General features: G+C 44.5%; 1 protein-coding gene across 2 annotated transcripts in view; it reads left to right on the top strand.

Annotated features, from left to right (window-relative positions):
- LOC109920903 (sorting nexin-24-like) overlaps nt 1-19,481 on the top strand; it is a 31,899-nt gene extending 12,418 nt beyond the window's left edge. For both annotated transcript variants that reach the window (XM_048617298.1, XM_048617297.1), the window contains exons 2-7: nt 37-120; nt 4,653-4,757; nt 5,202-5,302; nt 6,762-6,794; nt 7,032-7,093; nt 18,917-19,481. In XM_048617298.1, coding sequence (XP_048473255.1) covers nt 37-120; nt 4,653-4,757; nt 5,202-5,302; nt 6,762-6,794; nt 7,032-7,093; nt 18,917-19,053 — 522 coding nt within the window. In that variant the 3' untranslated portion in view covers nt 19,054-19,481. The remainder of the gene's footprint in view (nt 1-36; nt 121-4,652; nt 4,758-5,201; nt 5,303-6,761; nt 6,795-7,031; nt 7,094-18,916) is intronic.
- The last annotated feature ends 282 nt before the right edge of the window (nt 19,482-19,763 follow it).

Here is a 19,763-nt window from a genome sequence, read left to right as displayed (position 1 = left end):
GGGGGGGGTTTTAATTAATGTCGCTTCCGGTTGCAGGTTTTCCGGGTCGAGGTTCTCAACAACGGGCGCAAACACCTGGTGGATCGAAGATACCGAGACTTCCAGGCTCTACATAAAAAGGTCAGGCCCTGCCCTGTCCTGCCCCGCCCCCATCACCTTCACTAAACCCCCTCCCCCTCCCCCTCCCCCTCCTTTCCGGGCATTCCCCCCGCCGCCCCCCTCGCCCACCCCCTCTCCCACCCCCTCTCCCACTGACATCCCTCGCCTGGTGGCCCTGTTACTGCCACTCTCCACTGGCCTGATGCTCTCATACGCTCCCTTTGCCTGGTGGTCCAATGTCCCTGACCCCACCTGGTGACCTCATAGCCCTCGCCGCATTCCACCTCCTCTTGCCTAGTGGCTCCCAATCCTCCCCTTCCAGAGGACAGCCCTGCTAGGTCCTGTGTAGTTATTGCTGATTCGTTACCCCGGCTCTGCTATAGTGTGGGTACGTCATGTTCAGGAGAGTTTCTGACAACGTATGTCCAGTCCAACAGGAAAGGATGCATCATTGGAAATGAAATGGATCCAGTGGATCAAGTGTTGGTAGGGGAGCATTTAGCAGACAGTAATCATTGCATCATAAGGTTCAGGAAGGTGTTGGAAAATCTGGTTGGTCAGTCCTGAGTAAGAAGAATCAACTGGTGGAGTGCAAACTGCAAGACATAGCTGGGCAGGATTGACTGGAACGTCCTAAGGGTTGGTAGTGAATCTATAACTGAAGATCTATAACTGAGGCTACCCTCCAAGAGGACGTGGTTCAGGTATAGTCCACGTGTACTCCCTCGAAAGGACAAACCAATCCAGAGCTCCCTGGATGAGAAAGGAAAAGTAGTATAGTTATGGCAGGTGTCAGGTGGAGAATACAGTTACAAACCAAAAGGAATACCATTGTTTTAGAGGGGAGGTAGAAAAATACATTAGAGAAGCAAGGACAGACTATGAGAAAAGCCTGGCAGTGGACATCAAAAGAAATCCCAAAGTCTTCTGTAAGTATGTGACCAGAAGAAAGATCGTAAAAGGAACAATAAGTTAGATTAGAAACAAAGAAAGTGCTTTAAACCTGGAGGCAGATGCTGAGGTGAATACTTAACTCCTGTTTTCACCAAAGATGGAAATGTTACCCAGGCCGTGAATGACAGAGGAGGAAACTCAGTCATTAGAATTGTTCAAAATTGGTGGGGCATGAGTGTTGGATAGACTGTTGGTGCCTAAAGCTGATAAGGTACCAAGACTGGATGAGATACATCCAAGGCTCTGGAAGGAGGTGAAAGTGGAAATTGCAAGGCCACTGACCACAATCTTTCAGTCTCCCCTGTGCACAGCGTAGGTGCCAGAAGACTGAAAAATTGCAGCCTTGTTCAAGAAAGGTTGTTAGGATAATCTCAACAATTACAGACCCATTAATTTAATCTCCCTGATGGGAAAACTTCTAGAGATTATTCAGGATAGAACTAATAGTCATATGGAAAAAGATGGGTTGGTTATGAAGAGTCAGCATAGATTTCTGAAGGGACTGTGTTTAACTAACTGTTGATGTGGTATACGTGGACATCTAGAAAGCACTTGATACAGCGCCACACAAGATTTGAGAGGGAAGTATAAGTCATTGGTACAAAAGACACATTAGCAACATTGATACAACATTGGCTGTGAGGTAGGAAACAGAGGAATGGTCAATGGATATTTTTCAGGCTGGAGGAAGGTTTGTTGTGAGTTCCCCAGGGGTCAGGATGAAGATGCTTGTTTTTCTGAGATATATTAATGGTCCGGATCTTGGTGTTAAGGGGACAGTTTTTGAGTTTGCAGATGACACTAAATTTGGAAGAATCAGATATTTTGGAGCAGGTGGGACTTGAACCCAGACCTCTTGACTCAGAGGTAGGGACAATATCACTGCACCACAAGAGGCCTTTGGATGAATTATAAACTGAGAAAGACAGCTTAGAACTTCAAAAAGACATTGACCAGGTGGTAGATGGGAAATAGAGTTCATTGTGGAGAGGTGAGGAAAAACATTGAAAAACAATATAAAACGGGATACAGTTCTAAAGGGGATGTGGCAGGAGCAGAAGGACCTGGGTACATATGTGCAGAGATCATTGGAAGTGGCTGGACAGGTAGCGAGAGCAGTTAATAAAACAGTGTCCTCAGCTTTACAGGAGCAAGGACCAAGGATGTTGAACTTGTACAAGACACTTTGTTAGACCCTAGCTGGAGTATTGCGTACGTTTCTGGGCGCCATGTTACGGGAAAGATGTGAACATATCGAAGAGAGTGCAGAAGCAATTTACAGAAACTCTCTTCCAGGAATGAGGAATGACAGAATGGTGATGAGGATAGATTGGAAAAGTTAGGACTTGTCTCCTTTTGAGAGGAAAAGGCTGAAATAAGATTTGATGGAGGTTTTCGTGAGTGGGCTGGACAGAGTACATAGGGAGAAGTCGTTCCCTGTAAAAGGTACAAGAACAAGAGGGGATAGATTTAAAATGGTGTGCAAAAGGAACAACTATGGTGTAATAAAAATTCTTTTCACTTGGTGAGTGATTTGGATGTGGAATGCACTGCCTGGAAATGTAGAGGCAGGTTCAATTGAAGAGGGTATTGGATGGTTATTTGGATAGAATTAGTGCGTAAGTGTGTGGGGGGAAAAGGCAGGAGATTGGCACGAGGTAATGATGCTCATTTGAAGAATGGGTGCAGGCACCGTGGGTTGAATGGCCTCTTCTGCATTGTAATAATTCTGTGAACCTCTGACACACACTCATGATGCTGTTAGTGAGGGAGTTCCAGGATTTCAGCTGAACGACACTGAAGAAACAGTGATATATTTCCAAGTCAGGATGGTGTGTGGCTTGGAGGGGAACTTGCGGGGACTGGTATCTACTGCTGTTGACTTTCTCAATGGGAAAGATCACAGGTTTGGAAGGAACCTTGGTGATTGGCTGCAGCAAATGATGGAGGGAGTAAATGGAAACAAACGGATTAGGGAGTTGAATGTGTTGCTGTGGTGTAGGGGGTTTGATTCCTGGGCCACTGGGACTGTTACAGGAAAGAGGGAGCTGTTCCATTGTGACCAACTCCACTGAAACCAGGCTGGGGCTTGTCTCCTGTGTAACAGGCTGCCAATATTTTAAGGAGGAGGTTCACAGAGAGGGAATTTAGTAAATCTAAAGAGAAACATCACAGCCTCAGAGCAGTGTAGAGATTGGGTAAAGATAAGCAGAGAGCGAGTGAGAGAAAGGGTTAATGCTAATATTGCACCAATGAGGAGGGTCAAATAAAGGAAAAATGGTGAGAAGTTATTGCTGAAGGTGTTTTATCTGACTGCACCAAACATCCCTCTTATTGAGGAACTATTGGCACCAAATGGAGCGAAATGGGATGGATGTAATCCAGGTTATAGAGCTGTGACGACACAGGTTGGGAATTCCAGGAGACCTGATGTTTATTAAAGTGGGCCGATGGGACAGCGGGTAGCCCCGATAATAAACGACACAGCCGGGAGAGAGGAGCGATCCTGGCTTGGAAGAACAGGATATATCAGAAACAGTGAGTGTCAGAAATGCTGGTGAGAGCAGTTCCGAGGCCCCTGAGCAGTAACTATATTGTTAGACACAACATTAATCAGAAATAAAAGGAGCTTATAACAAGTCGATGTAATAGTCATGGGGGACTTTAATCTTCGTGTAGACTGTATAAAAGAAATCGACAAAATTAGTTTAGGACGATTAATTTATGGAATGTGTTCAAGTCAGTTTCTCAGAACAATGTACATTGATTGCCCCTGTCCTGGGAGTGTTTGATGGGGGACAGTGTAGAGGGAGCTTTACTCTTGTATCTAACCCCGTGCTGTCCCAGTCCTGGGAGTGTTTGATGGGGGACAGTGTAGAGGGAGCTTTACTCTTGTATCTAACCCTGTGCTGTCCCTGTCCTGGGAGCAAGGGTTTTATTTTTGGAACTTAGCAGAGAAGGCCATTCAGCCCCTCGAACCTGCTGCACCATTTAATATGATCATGGCTGATCTAACACTTCCTCCTTTTTTACCCACCCTATCCCTGTACACCGTTGGTAATTGGAAACCTATCAATCTGTACCTTAAACATCCTCAACAACAGAGCCTACAAGACCCAGTGGTTTTCTGAAGCTTGCTTTTCTCATTTGAGTCTCTGTTTTTTCATTCTGGCTCTGTTTCTGGTGCCCATTCTGTGACGTTCCCTGTGAATGGAATATAATGAGGGTGAGCACTAAGACTAGAGAAGGAACCCTAAAGGATTGGGAAATAATTACAGGATGGTGATGTGAGGTGAAATGATGGATTGATTTAATACCACCTTTGATCTTCCAATGTTCAGTGATATAAGTCTGTTCAGTCAGCAGCTATACTGGCCTCTTGTATCTGTCCACCTTCGCAATGCTGCCATCACCAGTCTGTGGATGAACTCCGGGTCAACCTCCCCCTCGGAGGGAGATGGCAAGAGCAGGATGGGTCTGACCACAGCGGCATTGTAGCCACCTCCTCTTAGCGCCTTCCACTCCACCAGCCCTCCCTCCAAAGCCTAGAGGTGAGGTGTCCGACTCTGATGTTTTCTCCATGTTTCTGTCACCAACAGTTAAAAAAGACGACCAAAACACCAGACTTTCCCACAAAGAGAGGTCTCAATCGAAGACCCAAAGCCCTGGAACAGAAGAGGTCAGGATTGGAGGCATATTTACAGGTAAAGCCCAGAGTGATGGAGACAGACAGCAGTACTGAGGGGGCGCTGCGCTGTTGAGGGTGGGGGTGGGAGTTAGTGCTGAGGGAGTTCAGTTTTGGGTGAGGATTTTACTGAGGCCTGTTGTGAGGTGTGAGTGATCCCATCTTCAGTATTTTGAAGAAGAACTCAGTTGTGAGCCTGTGTCCTGGAGCCAACATTTGTCCTTCAGTCAATAACTGATGTGACCATAATCATGTTCCTGGGATTGGGCCCTGGTCCCTGGTGGGCTGGTGTCTGAGGACTGGGCCTTGGGCCTTAGTTCCTACTGTGACTGGACCCTGGCCAGGTTGGAGTCTGGGGGGGCGGGCCCTGGCGGGGCTGGGATGAGCGAGGGTGAGCAGGCAGTGGCTTTCTGTGTATGCAGACTGATTTCTTTCTGTCTCTCTCTCCCTCTCTCTGAAACAGGGTCTTGTGTGTGAATGCGACAATTGGACCTTGTCCCAGGAAATCCTCGACTTCCTCAACATCAAACACATTCCGGTCGGAAAGCCGACTAATACAGTGAGGTCAGTGCCTGAAGGATTTATCAGCTCACTGCTGTTCCTGGGTGGGTTGCGGGGGCTGCGGAGTCACAGCTATTGAGTGTTTCTGTTGGGTGGGGTATTGCAGAATATGGGGATGTTGGGGCTAATGAAGTTAAAATCAAATCACCCAGAATTTATTAGAACAGCAAAACAGGCCAGAGGGGCTGAATGGACTCTTCCTGGTCCTTTAACAAGCATAGAAATTTGGAAGGGTTAGTTTAACAGTCAGAAACACTGTGACTGAAAATAACTCCTTAAGTAATTTGAGGTTTTGTTGAGATAACGAGGTGTAGAGCTGGATGAACACAGCAGGCTGAGCAGGAAAGCTGACGTTTCGGGCCTAGACCCTTTTTGTAAAGAACAGATCTACTCCAAAACCTTAGAGTTCTACACCTTGTTATCTCAGATTCTCCAGTATCTGCAGTTCCTACTATCTGTGTGGTTTTGTCGAGTTGGCATTGATGTGAATCAACTCTCTCCTGCCTCTGTCTGGACTTGGCTGCATGCTCTACCACCTAGTGGCTGTGGTCAGAATGGCAGCTCCTTGGCTCCCCACAACAAGGAGTGAATCAGTTCGCGAGCTGTCTGCCCAGTCTTCGCCCTCCCCCTCCCCGCCCTCTGTCTCGCACCCCCCCGTCTCGCCTCGCCCACCCCCTCCCCGAGAGGCGAGGACAGGGTAGATGGGGAGAAAATGTTCTGCCTCAGAGACGATCGAGATCAGGGAGGCACAGATTTAAAACGACTGGTAAAAGAAGCAAATGTGGTGAGGGAAAGTTTTTTCATGCAGCACCTGGTTAGGGTCTGGAATGGGACCCAAAGCCTTAATTCTGTTTCTCTCCTGAGTTTTTCCAACGACTTCTGTTTTTGTTTCTGATTTCCAACATCTGCATTTCTTCTGTTTTTTTTTGTTAAAAAGATCTAGAATACATTTTGAGAAAGTCGGGGAGATTGTTTCACCTGAAGCATTCAGAAAGGAGACACAACCTTTCCTGAAAAGGGAGAATGTGTAGGATCGCAGAGAGAAGGCTGGAGACTGGCAGCAAGTGAGGTGCTTGTTTGAAAAGCTGGTGAGGGCAGCGATGGGCAGGTCCTGATTTGTAATAATTCAGCTGTTTGTTCTGAAGTAGAGAATTCCGGAAGGAATACCATCAGGGAATTGAGAGGAAAGGGTCTCTGCAGAAAGCAGCGATCAAGGTAATTTCGATATAGGCCAACAGGTAAAAATTGACAGAAATTCAGTTGTAGAGATAACAAGGTGTAGAGCTGGATGAACACAGCAGGCCAAGCAGCATCACGGGACCAGGAAGGCTGACATTTCGGGCCTAGACCCTTCTTCAGAACACCTTGTTAGCTCAGATTCTCCAGCATCTGCAGTTCCTACTATCTCAGAAATTCAGTTGTAGTTGGTTTGAGCTGATCTCATGTCCTTCCTTTTCTTTAGTGCCCTGGATCAACTTGACCTGCAGAACTACAGGTGAGTGCTGGGAACTTGTGCTTTTAATCAGCATCACATTAAATCTCCCTCTGATCCTTTAAAGTACAAGTAAAGGTTCCTCTACACTCTCCCCATCCAACACTCCCAGAACAGACAACATGAGGTTAGCTACAGAATAAACCTCCCTCTACAATTTTTTTCCATCAGACTCTCCCATGGCAGGGATGGTGGAAATGAGGACGAGGTGTTGATTTTTCATTTTTGCTCCTGTTCCAGGTTCTTTTGTCACCAGGTGGTCAGCTTCACAAAGGATGCCTTTTCTCAACCGAGCCCAGCAGGTAATGGGTGGAATGAAAGTTGGGGTTGTATTATTGTGATGTCTATATATTGGGGTGGGGTCAGCGCTGAGGGAGTGCCGCACTGTGGGTGGGGTCAGCGCTGAGGGAGTGCCGCACTGTGGGTGGGGTCAGCACTGAGGGAGTGCCGCACTGTGGGTGGGGTCAGCGCTGAGGGGGAACATAAAGTTGAGCAGTAGTTGGGAATTTGACCTCCCAAACCTCCCGTCCCTTTCAATGACGACATGACTGTTCTATCCCAGGCTTCAACTTCTCTTTCATGCCATCTCCTCATATTTCTCAAGTGCCTGATATTTCAACAATCTCTCTACACCCTCTTTAAATATTTTCAGTGATCTAGCCTCCATAATTCTTTGGGGTAGAGAATTCCAGACATTCACTACCCACTGAGGGACAAACTGCATTCACATCTCAGTTTGAAATGAGTGTCCATTACGCTGTAACTATGTCTCCGAGTTCAAGATTCCTCCATTTGTGGAAACCCCTCAACATCGACCCTGCCAAGCCTCAGAATCTTGTATGTTTTAGTAAGATCACCCCTTAATCTTTTAAAATCTAACTGATAAAGGCCTGATCTGTTTAGCTATTCTTGATAAGTCAATCCTCCATCCCAGGAGTTAATTGTTGGGGGCAAAACTATACACAGAACTCCAGATCTAGCCTCACCAATTCCCTGGACAGTTATAACAAGAATTCCTTAGTTTCAAACTCTAAGCCCTCAGCAATAAAGTTCAAAATTCCATTTGTCTTCTTAATTGTTCCCTGTACTTGTGTGTTAATGTTTTGTGTGACATGCACAAGGATACAAGGATACTCAGATCTCTCTGTGCTGTACTTTTGTACGGTTTCTCTCCATTTAAACAACAGGCTGCCTTTGATTCTTCCCACCAAAGTGCATGCCTTCAATCTTTCTCCCATTCAACTCCAAGTTTTTGCCTGCTCACTTAATCTATTTGTCCTCATCAAAAGTTGCCGTCCACCTATTTTGGTATCATCAACAAATTCAGATCCATTACACTCGGCTCCTCTTCCAGGTCATTAGTACACATCGTTAAATAATTGACACCCAAGGCCTGGTCCTTGTGGCACTCCAAAAGTTGTGTTTCCAACTAAATACTCCACGTCTACCGGTTCCCTTTTGTTAACTCTGTTTGTTATATCCTCTGTGAACTCCAGCGAATTTATCAAACCCGAATTCCCTTTCACAAAGCATTGTTAACTCTATTTGATTATGTTAAGCTTTTCGAAATAAAAGTCTTCTAAGGAATGGGCTTTAGCATTTTCCAATGACAGACTTTAGGCTAATTAGTCTATAGTTTCCTGCTTTTTGTCTCCCTTTCTTTTTGAACAGGCAGGTCACATAAGCAATTTTTTTATTCTGCTGGAATTGGTTTAAATTATCTGCAATTTCCCTGTTCCCTGTTATTTATAACCATTGTATCCTCTATGGGTCCCTTACTTACTCTGGCTACTTTCTTTCTACATTCCTGTACAAGCCCTTGTTATTTGTTTTTTATTTCTTGCTGTTGTGGTAACTTTTCTAACTTTGACCACTAGAGACTAAGTGCAGGTTTACAATTGTTTTAATCAAGCGATGCAGGGAGAGTATAGCTCTGATTAGACCAAATTAAGGCTCTAAAGAATACAGAAAAACTGAATACTTTAATACCATAAACATCTCATTATCCAAAATCCAATTGTGCAATATACAAACTGAAAAAACAGATTAATCTATGACCTAGAGTGGACAATGTCTAATGTCTCCTTCACCCAGTCGTGAACTTCTTTTTGACTTGCAGCTTCCTGCTAACACTAACTTCTAGAATGCTTCAGGTTCATTAATTTAAACTAGTTTAGCAGGGGAATGGGAACTGGAGCTACAGATCAGAGGATGGCATAGGTGGAGTACAGGCAGATACAGTATGCAGAGAATCTGAGAGGACAGATAAGCAGTTGATGGGGCTAAGTTGCAGTCAGTGTGATGGGTTGAAGTAAATTTATTTTAATGCAAGAAATGTCAGGAATAAGGGTGATGAACTTAGAGCATGGATCAGTACTTGGAGCTATGATGTTGTGGCCATTATGGAGACTTGGATAACACAGGGGCAGGAATGGTTGTTGGATGTTCCAGGGTTTAGATGTTTCAAAAGAAATAGGGAGGGAGGTAAAAGAGGTGGAAGAGTGGCATTGCTAATCAGGGATGGTATCTCAGCTGCAGAGAGGGAGGTCGTGGAGGAGGGTTTGTCTATTGAGTCGGAACGGGTGGAAGTCAGAAATAGGAAAGGAGCAGTCACTTTATTGGGAGTTCTGTATAGACCCCCCAACAGCAACGAGACACTGAGGAACAGATTGGGAGACAGATTTTGGAAAGGTGCATTTCTGTACTAGGGTTGTTGTCATGGGTGACTTCAACTTCCCTAATACAGACTGGAACCTCCTTAGTGCAAATAGTTTGGATGGAGCAGATTTTGTCAGGTGTGTCCAGGAAGGATTTCTGACTCAATATGTAGATAGGCTGACGAGAGGGGAGGCCATGTTGGATTTGGTGCTTGGCAACGAACCAGGCCAGGTGTCAGATCTCGGTGATAGTGATCACAACTCCCTGACCTTTACTATAGTCATGGAGAGGGATAGGAGCAGATGGTATGGGAAAGTATTTAATTGGGGGGAGGGGGAATTACAATGCTATTAGGCAGGAACTGCAGAGCATAAATTGGGAGCGATGTTATTCTACTCCGTTTGGAATTTATACTGTCCGGTCCATTATGGTGAGTAGTGTCATTTCCGGTTTTGATCTGTATGGGTTTGTATATGGGGTCCAATTCTATATGTTTGTTGATTGCATTATGGGTTGACAACCATGCCTCTAGGAATTCCCATGCGTGTCTATGTTTGGCTTAGACTACTATAGTTATGTTGTCCCTTGTGAGTGTTTGTCGTAGAGTGGCTGTGGGCTTGTGTGTTACCATGATTCCAGTGGTCTTAGGAGTCTTAGGGAAATGCACAATGGAAATGTGGAGGTTGTTTAGGGAGCCCTTGCTGTGAGTGCTAGATAGGTTTGTCCCACTGAGGCAAGGAAGGGGTGGTAAGGTGAAGGAATCTTGGATAACGAGACATGTGGAACACCTGGTCAAGAGGAAGAAGGAAGCTTACTTGAGGTTGAGGAAGCAAGAATCACACAGGGCTCTAGAGGTCTACAAGGTAACCAGGAAGGAACTGAAGAATGGACTTAGGAGAGCTAGAAGGGGGTATGAGAAAACCTTGGCAGGTAGGATCAAGGGAAACCTCAAGGCGTTCTATGCTTGTGTGAGGAACAAGAGGATGGCCAGAGTGAGGGTAGGGCCAATCAGGGATAGTGGAGGGAACTTGTGTGCGGAGTCAGAGGAAAAGTGTGAAGTGATTCATTTTGGAAGGTCGAATTTGAATGGAGAATACAGGGATAATGGCAGGATTCTCGGCTGTGTGGAGGAGCAGAGGGATCTTGGGGTCCACGTCCATAGATCTCTCAAAGTTGCTACTCAAGTTAATAGGGTTGTAAAGAAGACGTATGGTGTGTTGGCTTTCATTGGCAGGGGAATTGAGTTTAAGAGCTATGAGGTTATGCTGCAGCTCTACAAAACCCTCGTTAGACCACACTTGGAATATTGTGTTCAATTCTGGTTGCTTCATTATAGGAAAGATGTGGAAGCTTCAGGGAGGGTGCACAGGAGATTTACCAGGATGCTGCATGGACTGGAGGGCAGGTCTTATGACCAAAGGTTGAGGGACCTAGGGCTTTTTTCATTGGAGCAAAGAAGGATGAGAGGTGACTTGATGGAGGTGTACAAAATGATGAGAGGCATAGATAGAGTGGATAGTCAGAGACTTGTTCCCAGGGCGGAAATGACTATTACGAGAGGGCATAATTTTGAGGTAATTGGAGGAAGGTATAGGGGAGATGTCAGAGGTAGGTTCTTTACGCAGAGAGTGGTGGGCGTGTGGAATGTGCTGCCGGCAGTGGTCGTGGAGTCAGATAGTTTAGAGACTTTTAAGCGACTCTTGGATAGGACATGGATGATCGTATAATGTAGGGTATGTAGGGTATGCAGGGTGGATTGATCTTGGGATAATAGGTTGGCACAACATCGTGGGCCGAAGGGCCTGTACTGTTCTATGTTCTATGAAGCCTGTTTTCTACTTTTACTGTGAAAATCTCTATTTAGGTGGATTGCCCATGCTAAATTGCCCATATTGTCCAGGGATGTGTAGGTTAGATTGGTTAGCCATAGGAAATGCGGGATTACAGGGATATAGGGTAAGGGGGTGAACCTGGGTGGGATGTCCTTCAGTGTGTCGGTATGGACTCAATGGGCCGAATGGCCTGTTTCCACACTGTAGGGATTCTGTTCTATTCAATTCTTCAGCTTTACGGTTTAAAGATCACTCTAACACTTGCCAGTTGATTTTCATACTGAATTTTCTACTGCTTTATCAGCCTTTTGATCATCCACAGTGAGATCCTAAAAAAAAATTCCCAATCCTCTGGTCCACCACTAGTTTTTGCTGCTTTGAATACGTTAGTTTTTATTGGAGATTCTCCCTAATTTTCAAGGTGTTTGCAAAGATCTGTAGCTTGGTTTGTGGGTGGGGGGTTGTTGACTTGCTCACCGAGCTGGCTTGTTCTCGTTCAGACGTTTCATCACCATGCTAGGTAACATCATCAGTGGAGCCTAACGTGAAGCGATGTTATTCTACTCCGTTTGGAATTTATACTGTCCGGTCCATTATGGTGAGTAGTGTCATTTCCAGTTTTGATCTGTATGGGTTTATATATGGGGTCCAATTCTATGTGTTTGTTGATTGCATTATGGGTTGACAACCATGCCTCTAGGAATTCCCATGCGTGTCTATGTTTGGCTTAGACTACTATAGTTATGTTGTCCCAGTTAAACTGATGGCCTTCATTGTTCGACTGTACTGATATTAAGGAAAGTTCATCGTGTCGTTTTGCTGCTAGCTGATGTTCGTGTATTCTGATGGCTAGTTTCCTTCCTGTCTGTTCGATGTAATGTTTGTGGCAGTCATTGCATGGGATTTTGTAAACCACATTCGTTCTGCATGTTGTGGGAAGTTGCAGGGATATCCATTCATAGCAAAGATTTTGTATAGGTGCTCTTCCTCTTTCCTGCGCAGTTCTGGAGTGTTGCAGTGAGTCGTGGCCCATTTTAAGTAGTGTCCTAATGCAGCTTTGTTTGTGGACATTTGGGTGGTTGCTGTGGAAGTTGAGGATTTGATCAATGTGGGTTGCTTTTCTGTATACTGAGGTTTGAAACTCCCTGGTAGTCATACGCTCAACTCTGATGTCCAGAAACGAAAGCTGATTGTTGTTTTCTTCTTCACTCATGAATCTGATCTTCACTATGAACAGATAACCCTTCCACTTCATCCACAGGTGCCTACTAAGTAGACAACACCAAGAGGCCACACTGCCCTATATCAAAAACATATCAAAACTTATAATGAGACTCCTAAGACCACTGGAATCATGGTAACACACAAGCCCACAGCCACTCTACGACAAACACTCACAAGGATTAAAGACCCCATTCCCACAACATGAAGAACCAATGTGGTTTACAAAATCCCATGCAATGACTGTCACAAACATTACATTGGACAGACAGGAAGGAAACTAGCCATCAGAATACACGAACATCAACTAGCAGCAAAACAACACGATGAACTTTCCTTAATATCAGTACAGTCGAACAATGAAGGCCATCAGTTTAACTGGGACAACATAACTATAGTAGTCTAAGCCAAACATAGACACGCATGGGAATTCCTAGAGGCATTGTTCTTAACCCATAATGCAATCAACAAACACACAGAATTGGACCCCATATACAAACCCATACAGATCAAAACCGGAAATGACACTACTCACCATTACAGACTGGACAGTATAAATTCCAAACGGAGTAGAATAGCATCACTTCATCGGATGATGTTATCTAGCATGGTGATGAAACGTCTGAATGAGAACAAGCCAGCTCAGTGAGCAAGTCAACAACCTCACTCTTCCTTAATTACCTTTAACTATGGCTTGCTCAACCTTCTCACTGAGTTCTCCTTTCTGACTTGAGTAAATTTCTTTTGAATTTTATGGAATATCTACTGTTGCTGCTGCTGCTCCTACACTGACCCTCCCATTAGTCTGTTTCCCAGCCACTTTCAACAGATCTATCTTCATCCCTCTGTAAATGCCTTGCTTTACAACAAGGTCACTAGTTTGAGACAGAAGTTGCTCCTGTACAGTCAGAGTAATATGGAATAGAAACAGGCCCTTTGGCCCAAACTGGCCCATTGCTGACCATGGTGTCCACTCAGCTAGTTCCAATTACCCGCATTTAGTCCATTTCCCTCTAAACTCCTCCCATCCATGTACCTATCCAAATGGTTTTTTTAAATGTTGCTATTGCACCTGCCTCAACCACTTTCTCTGGCAGCCCATTCCATATACACACCACTCTGTGTGCAAAGAAAGTACCCCTCCGGCCCTCCTTAAATCGGCCCTCCGGCCCTCCTTAAACCTATGCCCTTAAGTTTTCAATTCCCTGACCCTGGGAAAAAGACTATATGCATTCATCCAATCTATGCCTCTCAAGATTTTATACACCTCAATAAGGTCACCCTTCATTCTCCTACATTCCAAGGAATAAAGTCCTATCTTGGCCAACCTCTCCTTATAACTCAGGCCTACTAATCCGGGCAACATCCTGGTAAATCTTCTTTGCACACTTTTCCAGTTTAACTATATCTTTCCTATTACAGGGCGACCAAAACTCGACACAATACTCCAACTGCAGCCTCGCCAACTACTTATTCAACAGTAACATAACATCCCCAGCTCCTGGACCGATGAGGGCCAGCATGTTAAAAGCCTTCTTTACCACCCTGTCTGCCTGTGATGCCGCTTTCATTGAACTAAGTACTTGTATTCCTAGGTCCCTCTGTTCCACAACACTCCTCAGGACCTTACTATTTACTGTATAAGTCCAAGCTTGGTTTGACTTTCCAAAGTGCAACACCTCACACTTATCTGTATTGAATTGCATTTGCCAATCCTCCGCCTACTTCCCCACCTGATCAAGATCCCTGTGTAATTTTTGATAACCTTCCTCGCTATTGATGATACCTCCTAATTTTGTATCATCCGCAAACTTACTAATCATGCCTTGTACATTCACATCCAGATCATTTATGTAAATAACAAAGGTCCCAGCACTGACCCCTGTGGCACACCACCAGTCACAGGCCTCCAGACCAAGAAACAACCTTCAACTGTCACCCTCTGCTTCCTATCAGAGCCAATTTTGAATCCAATTAGCTAGCTCTCCCTGGATCCCATGCAACCCAACCTTCATGCCATGCAGGACCTTGTCAAAGGCCTTATGAAAGTCCATAAAGACGACATCCACTGCTCTACCCTCATCTATCCTCTTGGTTACCCCTTTGAAAAACTCTAAAAGATTTGTCAGACATGACTTCCTGTGCACAAATCCATGCTGAGTATCCCTAATCAGATCTTGACTATCCAAATGTTGGTTGATCCTGTCCCTCAGTATCCTCTCCAATAACTTGCCTACCACTGATGTCAGGCTCACTGGCCTGTAGTTCCCTGCCTTGTCTTTGCTACCTTTCTTAAACAATGGAACAACATTAGCCACCCTCTAGTCTTCCAGAATTTCACCGGTGTCTAAAAATGAAGCAAAAATCTCTGCAAGGGCCTCTGCAATTCCTTCCCTAGCCTCCCACAATGTCCAAGGACTTGATCAGGCCCAGGGGATTTATCCACCTTTAATGCGATCTAAGGCTGCAAACACCTCCTCTCTGCCAATATGTAAGCAGTCCAAAATATCCCCTCTTGTTTCCCTTATTTCCTTAGCATCCATGATTCTGTTCCTCAAACTGAATTTGAAATTCTATTGCATTGTGCTCACTAGCCCCTACAGGATTCTTAACTATGAGATCTCTTTTAATCTACCTCATTACACATCACTAGATCTAAAGTAGCCTCTTGCCAGGGAGGTTATGCAACATTCTGCTCTAAGAAACAATCCTCAATACACCTTACAATTCTTTTCTTCCATGTTATTCTTGCCCGATTGGTTTGTCAGGTCAATGCAGATTAAAATCACCCAGGATAATTTGAGTGCCCTTCTTACATACCTCCATTATTTCCTGATTCATGTTTTGTCTCTTGTTTCTTGTTGATTTTTAAACTTCCTTTTAATTGAACTCTCCCATCACCATTTAATTTAAAGCCATTCCTACAACCCATGGGACATGATTCACCAGGACACTGGTTTCAGTGAGGTTCAGATGAAACTCTTCCTCTTTGCCCAGTACAAGTGCCAGTACCATGTGATACAGAACCTGGTTCTCCCACACCAATTTGCATGTGGCTCAGGTAGTAATCCTGAGATTCACTTTTGTGGTTCTGCTTTTTAACGTAGCCCTGAGCTAGACTCAATCCCTCTCTTTTCCTAGTCCTAACTATGTTATTAGTATCAACATAGACCATGACATTTGGATCCGTCCCCTCTTATTCCAAGTTTCTTATCTTGGGAGAGATATCCTGAACCTTGGTACTCGGTGGGCAATGCAGCCTTCTGTTTTGGGGCCACTGCTGTTTGTCATTTTTATAAATGACCTGGATGAGGGCGTAGAAGGATGGGTTAGTAAATTTGCGGATGATACCAAAGTCGGTGGAGTTGTGGATAGTGCGGAAGGATGTTGCAGGTTACAGAGGGACATAGATAAGCTGCAGAGCTGGGCTGAGAGGTGGCAAATGGAATTTAATGCGGAAAAGTGTGAGGTGATTCACTTTGGAAGGAGTAACAGGAATACAGTGTACTGGGCTAATGGTAAGATTCTTGGTAGTGTGGATGAGCAGAGCGATCTCGGTGTCCATGTGCATAGATCACTGAAAGTTGCCACCCAAGTTGATAGCGTTGTTAAGAAGGCATTTGATATGTTAGGTTTTATTGGTAGAGAGATTGAGTTTCGGAGCCATGAGGTCATGTTGCAGCTGTACAAAACTCTGGTGCGGCCGCACTTGGAGTACTACGTACAGTTCTGGTCACCGCATTATAGGAAGGATGTGGAAGCATTGGAAAGGGTGCAGAGGAGATTTACCAGGATGTTGCCTGGTATGGAGGGAAGGTTTTATGAGGAAAGGCTGAGGGACTTGAGGCTGTTTTCGTTAGAGAGAAGAAGGTTAAGAGGTGACTTAATAGAGACATACAAGATGATCAGAGGATTAGATAGGGTGGACAGTGGGAGCCTTTTTCCTCTGATGGTGATGGCTAGCACGAGGGGATATAGCTTTAAATTGACGGGTGATAGATATAGGACAGATGTCAGAGGTAGGTTCTTTACTCAGAGAGTAGTAAGGGCGTGGAATGCCCTGCCTGCAAAAGTAGTAGACTCGCCAACTTTAAGGGCATTTAAATGGTCATTGGATAAAGATATGGATGATAATGGAATAGTTTAGGTTAAATGGGCTTCAGATTGGTTTCACAGGTCGGCGCAACATCGAGGGCCGAAGGGCCTGTACTGCGCTGTAATGTTCAATGTTCTATGGTCTGTCCTTACAGTAGAGAACCATACAGTCTCCTGTTATTACTGTATCTTTTTTTCCTTCCCCCATCTTGGTGGTGTTCTGGACTGTGGCGCTTTGGTCTTTTTGCTTGTCCTTCCAGGAGCAAGAACCTTGTACATAATGGGCATGGGCATGGGCAGAGGCTTCTCCAAAGCTATATTCGGAAGCCTGTACCTGCCTCATAAGAACCAGCAGCAGGAGTAGGCCATCTGGCCTGTTGAGCCTGCTCTGCCATTCAGTAAGATTGTGGCTGATCTTTTTGTGGACTCAGCTCCCCTTACCAGCCTGCTGACCATAACCCTTAATTCCGTTACTGTACAAAAATCTGCCTATCTTTGCCTTAAAAACATTCAATGAGGAAGCCTCAACTGCTTCACTGGGCAGGGAATTCCACAGATTCACAACCCTTTGGGTGAAGAAGTTCCTCCTCAACTCAGTCCTAAATCTGTTTCCCCTTATTTTGAGGCAATGCCTCCTAGTTCTAGTTTCACCTGCCACTGGAAACAACCTCCCTGCTTCTATCTTCTCTATTCCTTTCAAAATTTTATGTTTCTGTAAGATCCCAACCTCCCCCCTCATTCTTCTAAATTCCAATAGTATAGTCCCAGTCTACTCAATCTCTCCTCATAAGCCAGTCCTCTCAACTCCAGAATCAACCTAGTGAACCTCCTCTGAACCCCCTCCAGTGCCAGTACATCCTTTCTCAAGTAAGGAGAGACCAAAACTGTACACAGTACTCTAGGTGTGGCTTTATCAGCGCCCTATACAGCTGCAGCATAACCTCCCTGCTTTTAAACTCCATCCCCCTAGCAATGAATGACAATATTCCATTGACCTTCTTAATTAACTTGCTGTACCTGCAAACCAACCTTCTGTGATTCACGCACAAGGACACCTAGATTTCTCTGCACAGCAGCAGGCTGCAATTTTTCACCATTCAAATAATAGTCCGTTTTGCTGTTATTCTGACCAAAATGGCTGACTTCACATTTACCAACATTGTATTCTAGCTGCCAGACCCCTGCCCACTCACGTAATCTATCAATATCCGTCTGCAGATTTTGACCTCTGCACACTTTGCTTTACCACTCATTTTAGTGTCATCTGTGAACTTTGACAACTCTAAATCATCTACGTAAATTGTAAACAATTGCAGTCCCAACACTGATCCCTGAGGCACACTACTAATCACTGATCTTCAACCAGAAAAACCACTCTTTGCTTTCTATAAGTTAACCAATCTTCTATCCATTCTAATACATTATCCGTAATGCTGTACACCTTTATCTTATGCAGCAGCCTTTTGTGCGGCACCTTGTCGAGTGCCTTCTGGAAATCCAGATACACCACATCCACTGGCTCCCCGTTGTCCACCATGCTCATAATTTTCTTAAAGAATTCTAGTAAACAGTTAAATATGACCTGCCTTTCGCGAAACCATTCTGCATCTGCCTGTTGGGACAATTTCTATCCAGATGTTTTGCTATTTCTTACTTGATGATAGATTCAAGCATTTTCCCTTACAGAAGTTCAGCTAACAGGCCCATAGTTACCTGCCTTTTGTCTACTTATTTTTTTCAACAGTGGTGTCACATTTGCTGTTTTCCAATCTAACGGAACCACCCCAGAGTCCAATGAATTTTGGTAAATTACCACGAGCACAATTGTTATTTCACCCAACGTCTCTTTTAGTATCCTGGGCTGCGTTCCATCAGGGCCAGGAGAGTTGTCTACCTTTAGCTCCATTAGCCTGCCCAACACTACCTCTCAGTGATAATGATCGCTTCTAGGTCCTCACCTGCTGTGCCCTCCTTGTCATTAATTATTAGCATGTTATTTGTGTCTTCCATTGTAAAGACCAACACAAAATGCCTATTCAATGCCTTGGCCGTTTTATCTTTGTAGAAACATTTGCTGTCTATACATTCTGAGCTAGTTTACTCTCAGAATCCATCTTATTACATAGCCATTTGAAAGGGACATGGAGGAAGTCCCCACTTGTTTTCCTGTTACACTTTCATCCTGAGGGGCAAGGAGCTGCTGCTCTTGTCCTTCTCATGCTGGCCTGCTGTCCTCTCTCTCTCTCACAATGTAGCTGTCTGAATTCTGAAATTAGGAATGGATGTGATACTAGTGATGGTTTCTCCTTGCTTTTCCAGGTCTTCTCCCGAATGTGATTGTGATGGGTGTTCTTCAAGGGTTGTACCTCACTGATCCTGACTCTGAAATCCTCAATGGAGTGGGCTCTCCAGGAATGATGAAACTGCATATTGCTGGACCTGAAAGTATTGTCTGATGGTTTTCTACAATTGTTGTGAAATTAATTGTGTGTGAGAAACTTTCCCTTTTGGAGAATGCTATTAAATTCATCACTTTCTTTCTGTAACATTGAGGGTTAATTGTCCCACAATTTCTGGAGTTTGGTGACTGGTTAATAATGCGATGGGTTGTGCACCTCGTATCAATTTTGAAATGAGCTGATTTTCATCTGACTTCCTGCAGGGGGCACATGAACTTGGTTGACCAATCCACTCGGGTATCCTCCACGTATGAAAATATGGTTTCTGCTTCGAGACACGTTTGTAACCTTGTATTGTCCTAGACTTGTGAATGTTTGCTGGGAACAGTTTATTTTCAAGTTAAAAGCACCCTTGAAACAGTGCAGGGGGAAGCTCTTTATCAAATAGAAGTTTGTAAAAGTGAGTCTTGCTTGACTCACTTATTGTATATTTAATCCTGCACTGTCCCTGTCGTGGCTGTTTTTCCCCAGTGAAGAGGTAGCTTTTACTCCAAGCCATTCCCTGTAGTTTTTTTTTTCCTTTAACTGTTAGTACACACAACTGAGGAACCTTCAAACTGTTAAAAATCATGTATTTTTTCAGATGATGTTACTACACTTTCCTCACCCTTGTTTCCCAGGTTCTGCTGCAGAACAATACCACTCACCTACTGGAATGAGGTTCCTATTGCAAGGAATGGACTTTCTCCAGTTGCTTATTTACTGTG

This window comes from Rhincodon typus, chromosome 36 (genome assembly GCF_021869965.1).
Source record: "Rhincodon typus isolate 14 chromosome 36, sRhiTyp1.1, whole genome shotgun sequence".
NCBI classification, from domain to species: domain Eukaryota; kingdom Metazoa; phylum Chordata; class Chondrichthyes; order Orectolobiformes; family Rhincodontidae; genus Rhincodon; species Rhincodon typus.
The sequence above is the reverse complement of the archived record's forward strand: the minus strand, read 5'-3'. Positions and strand labels throughout refer to the sequence as shown.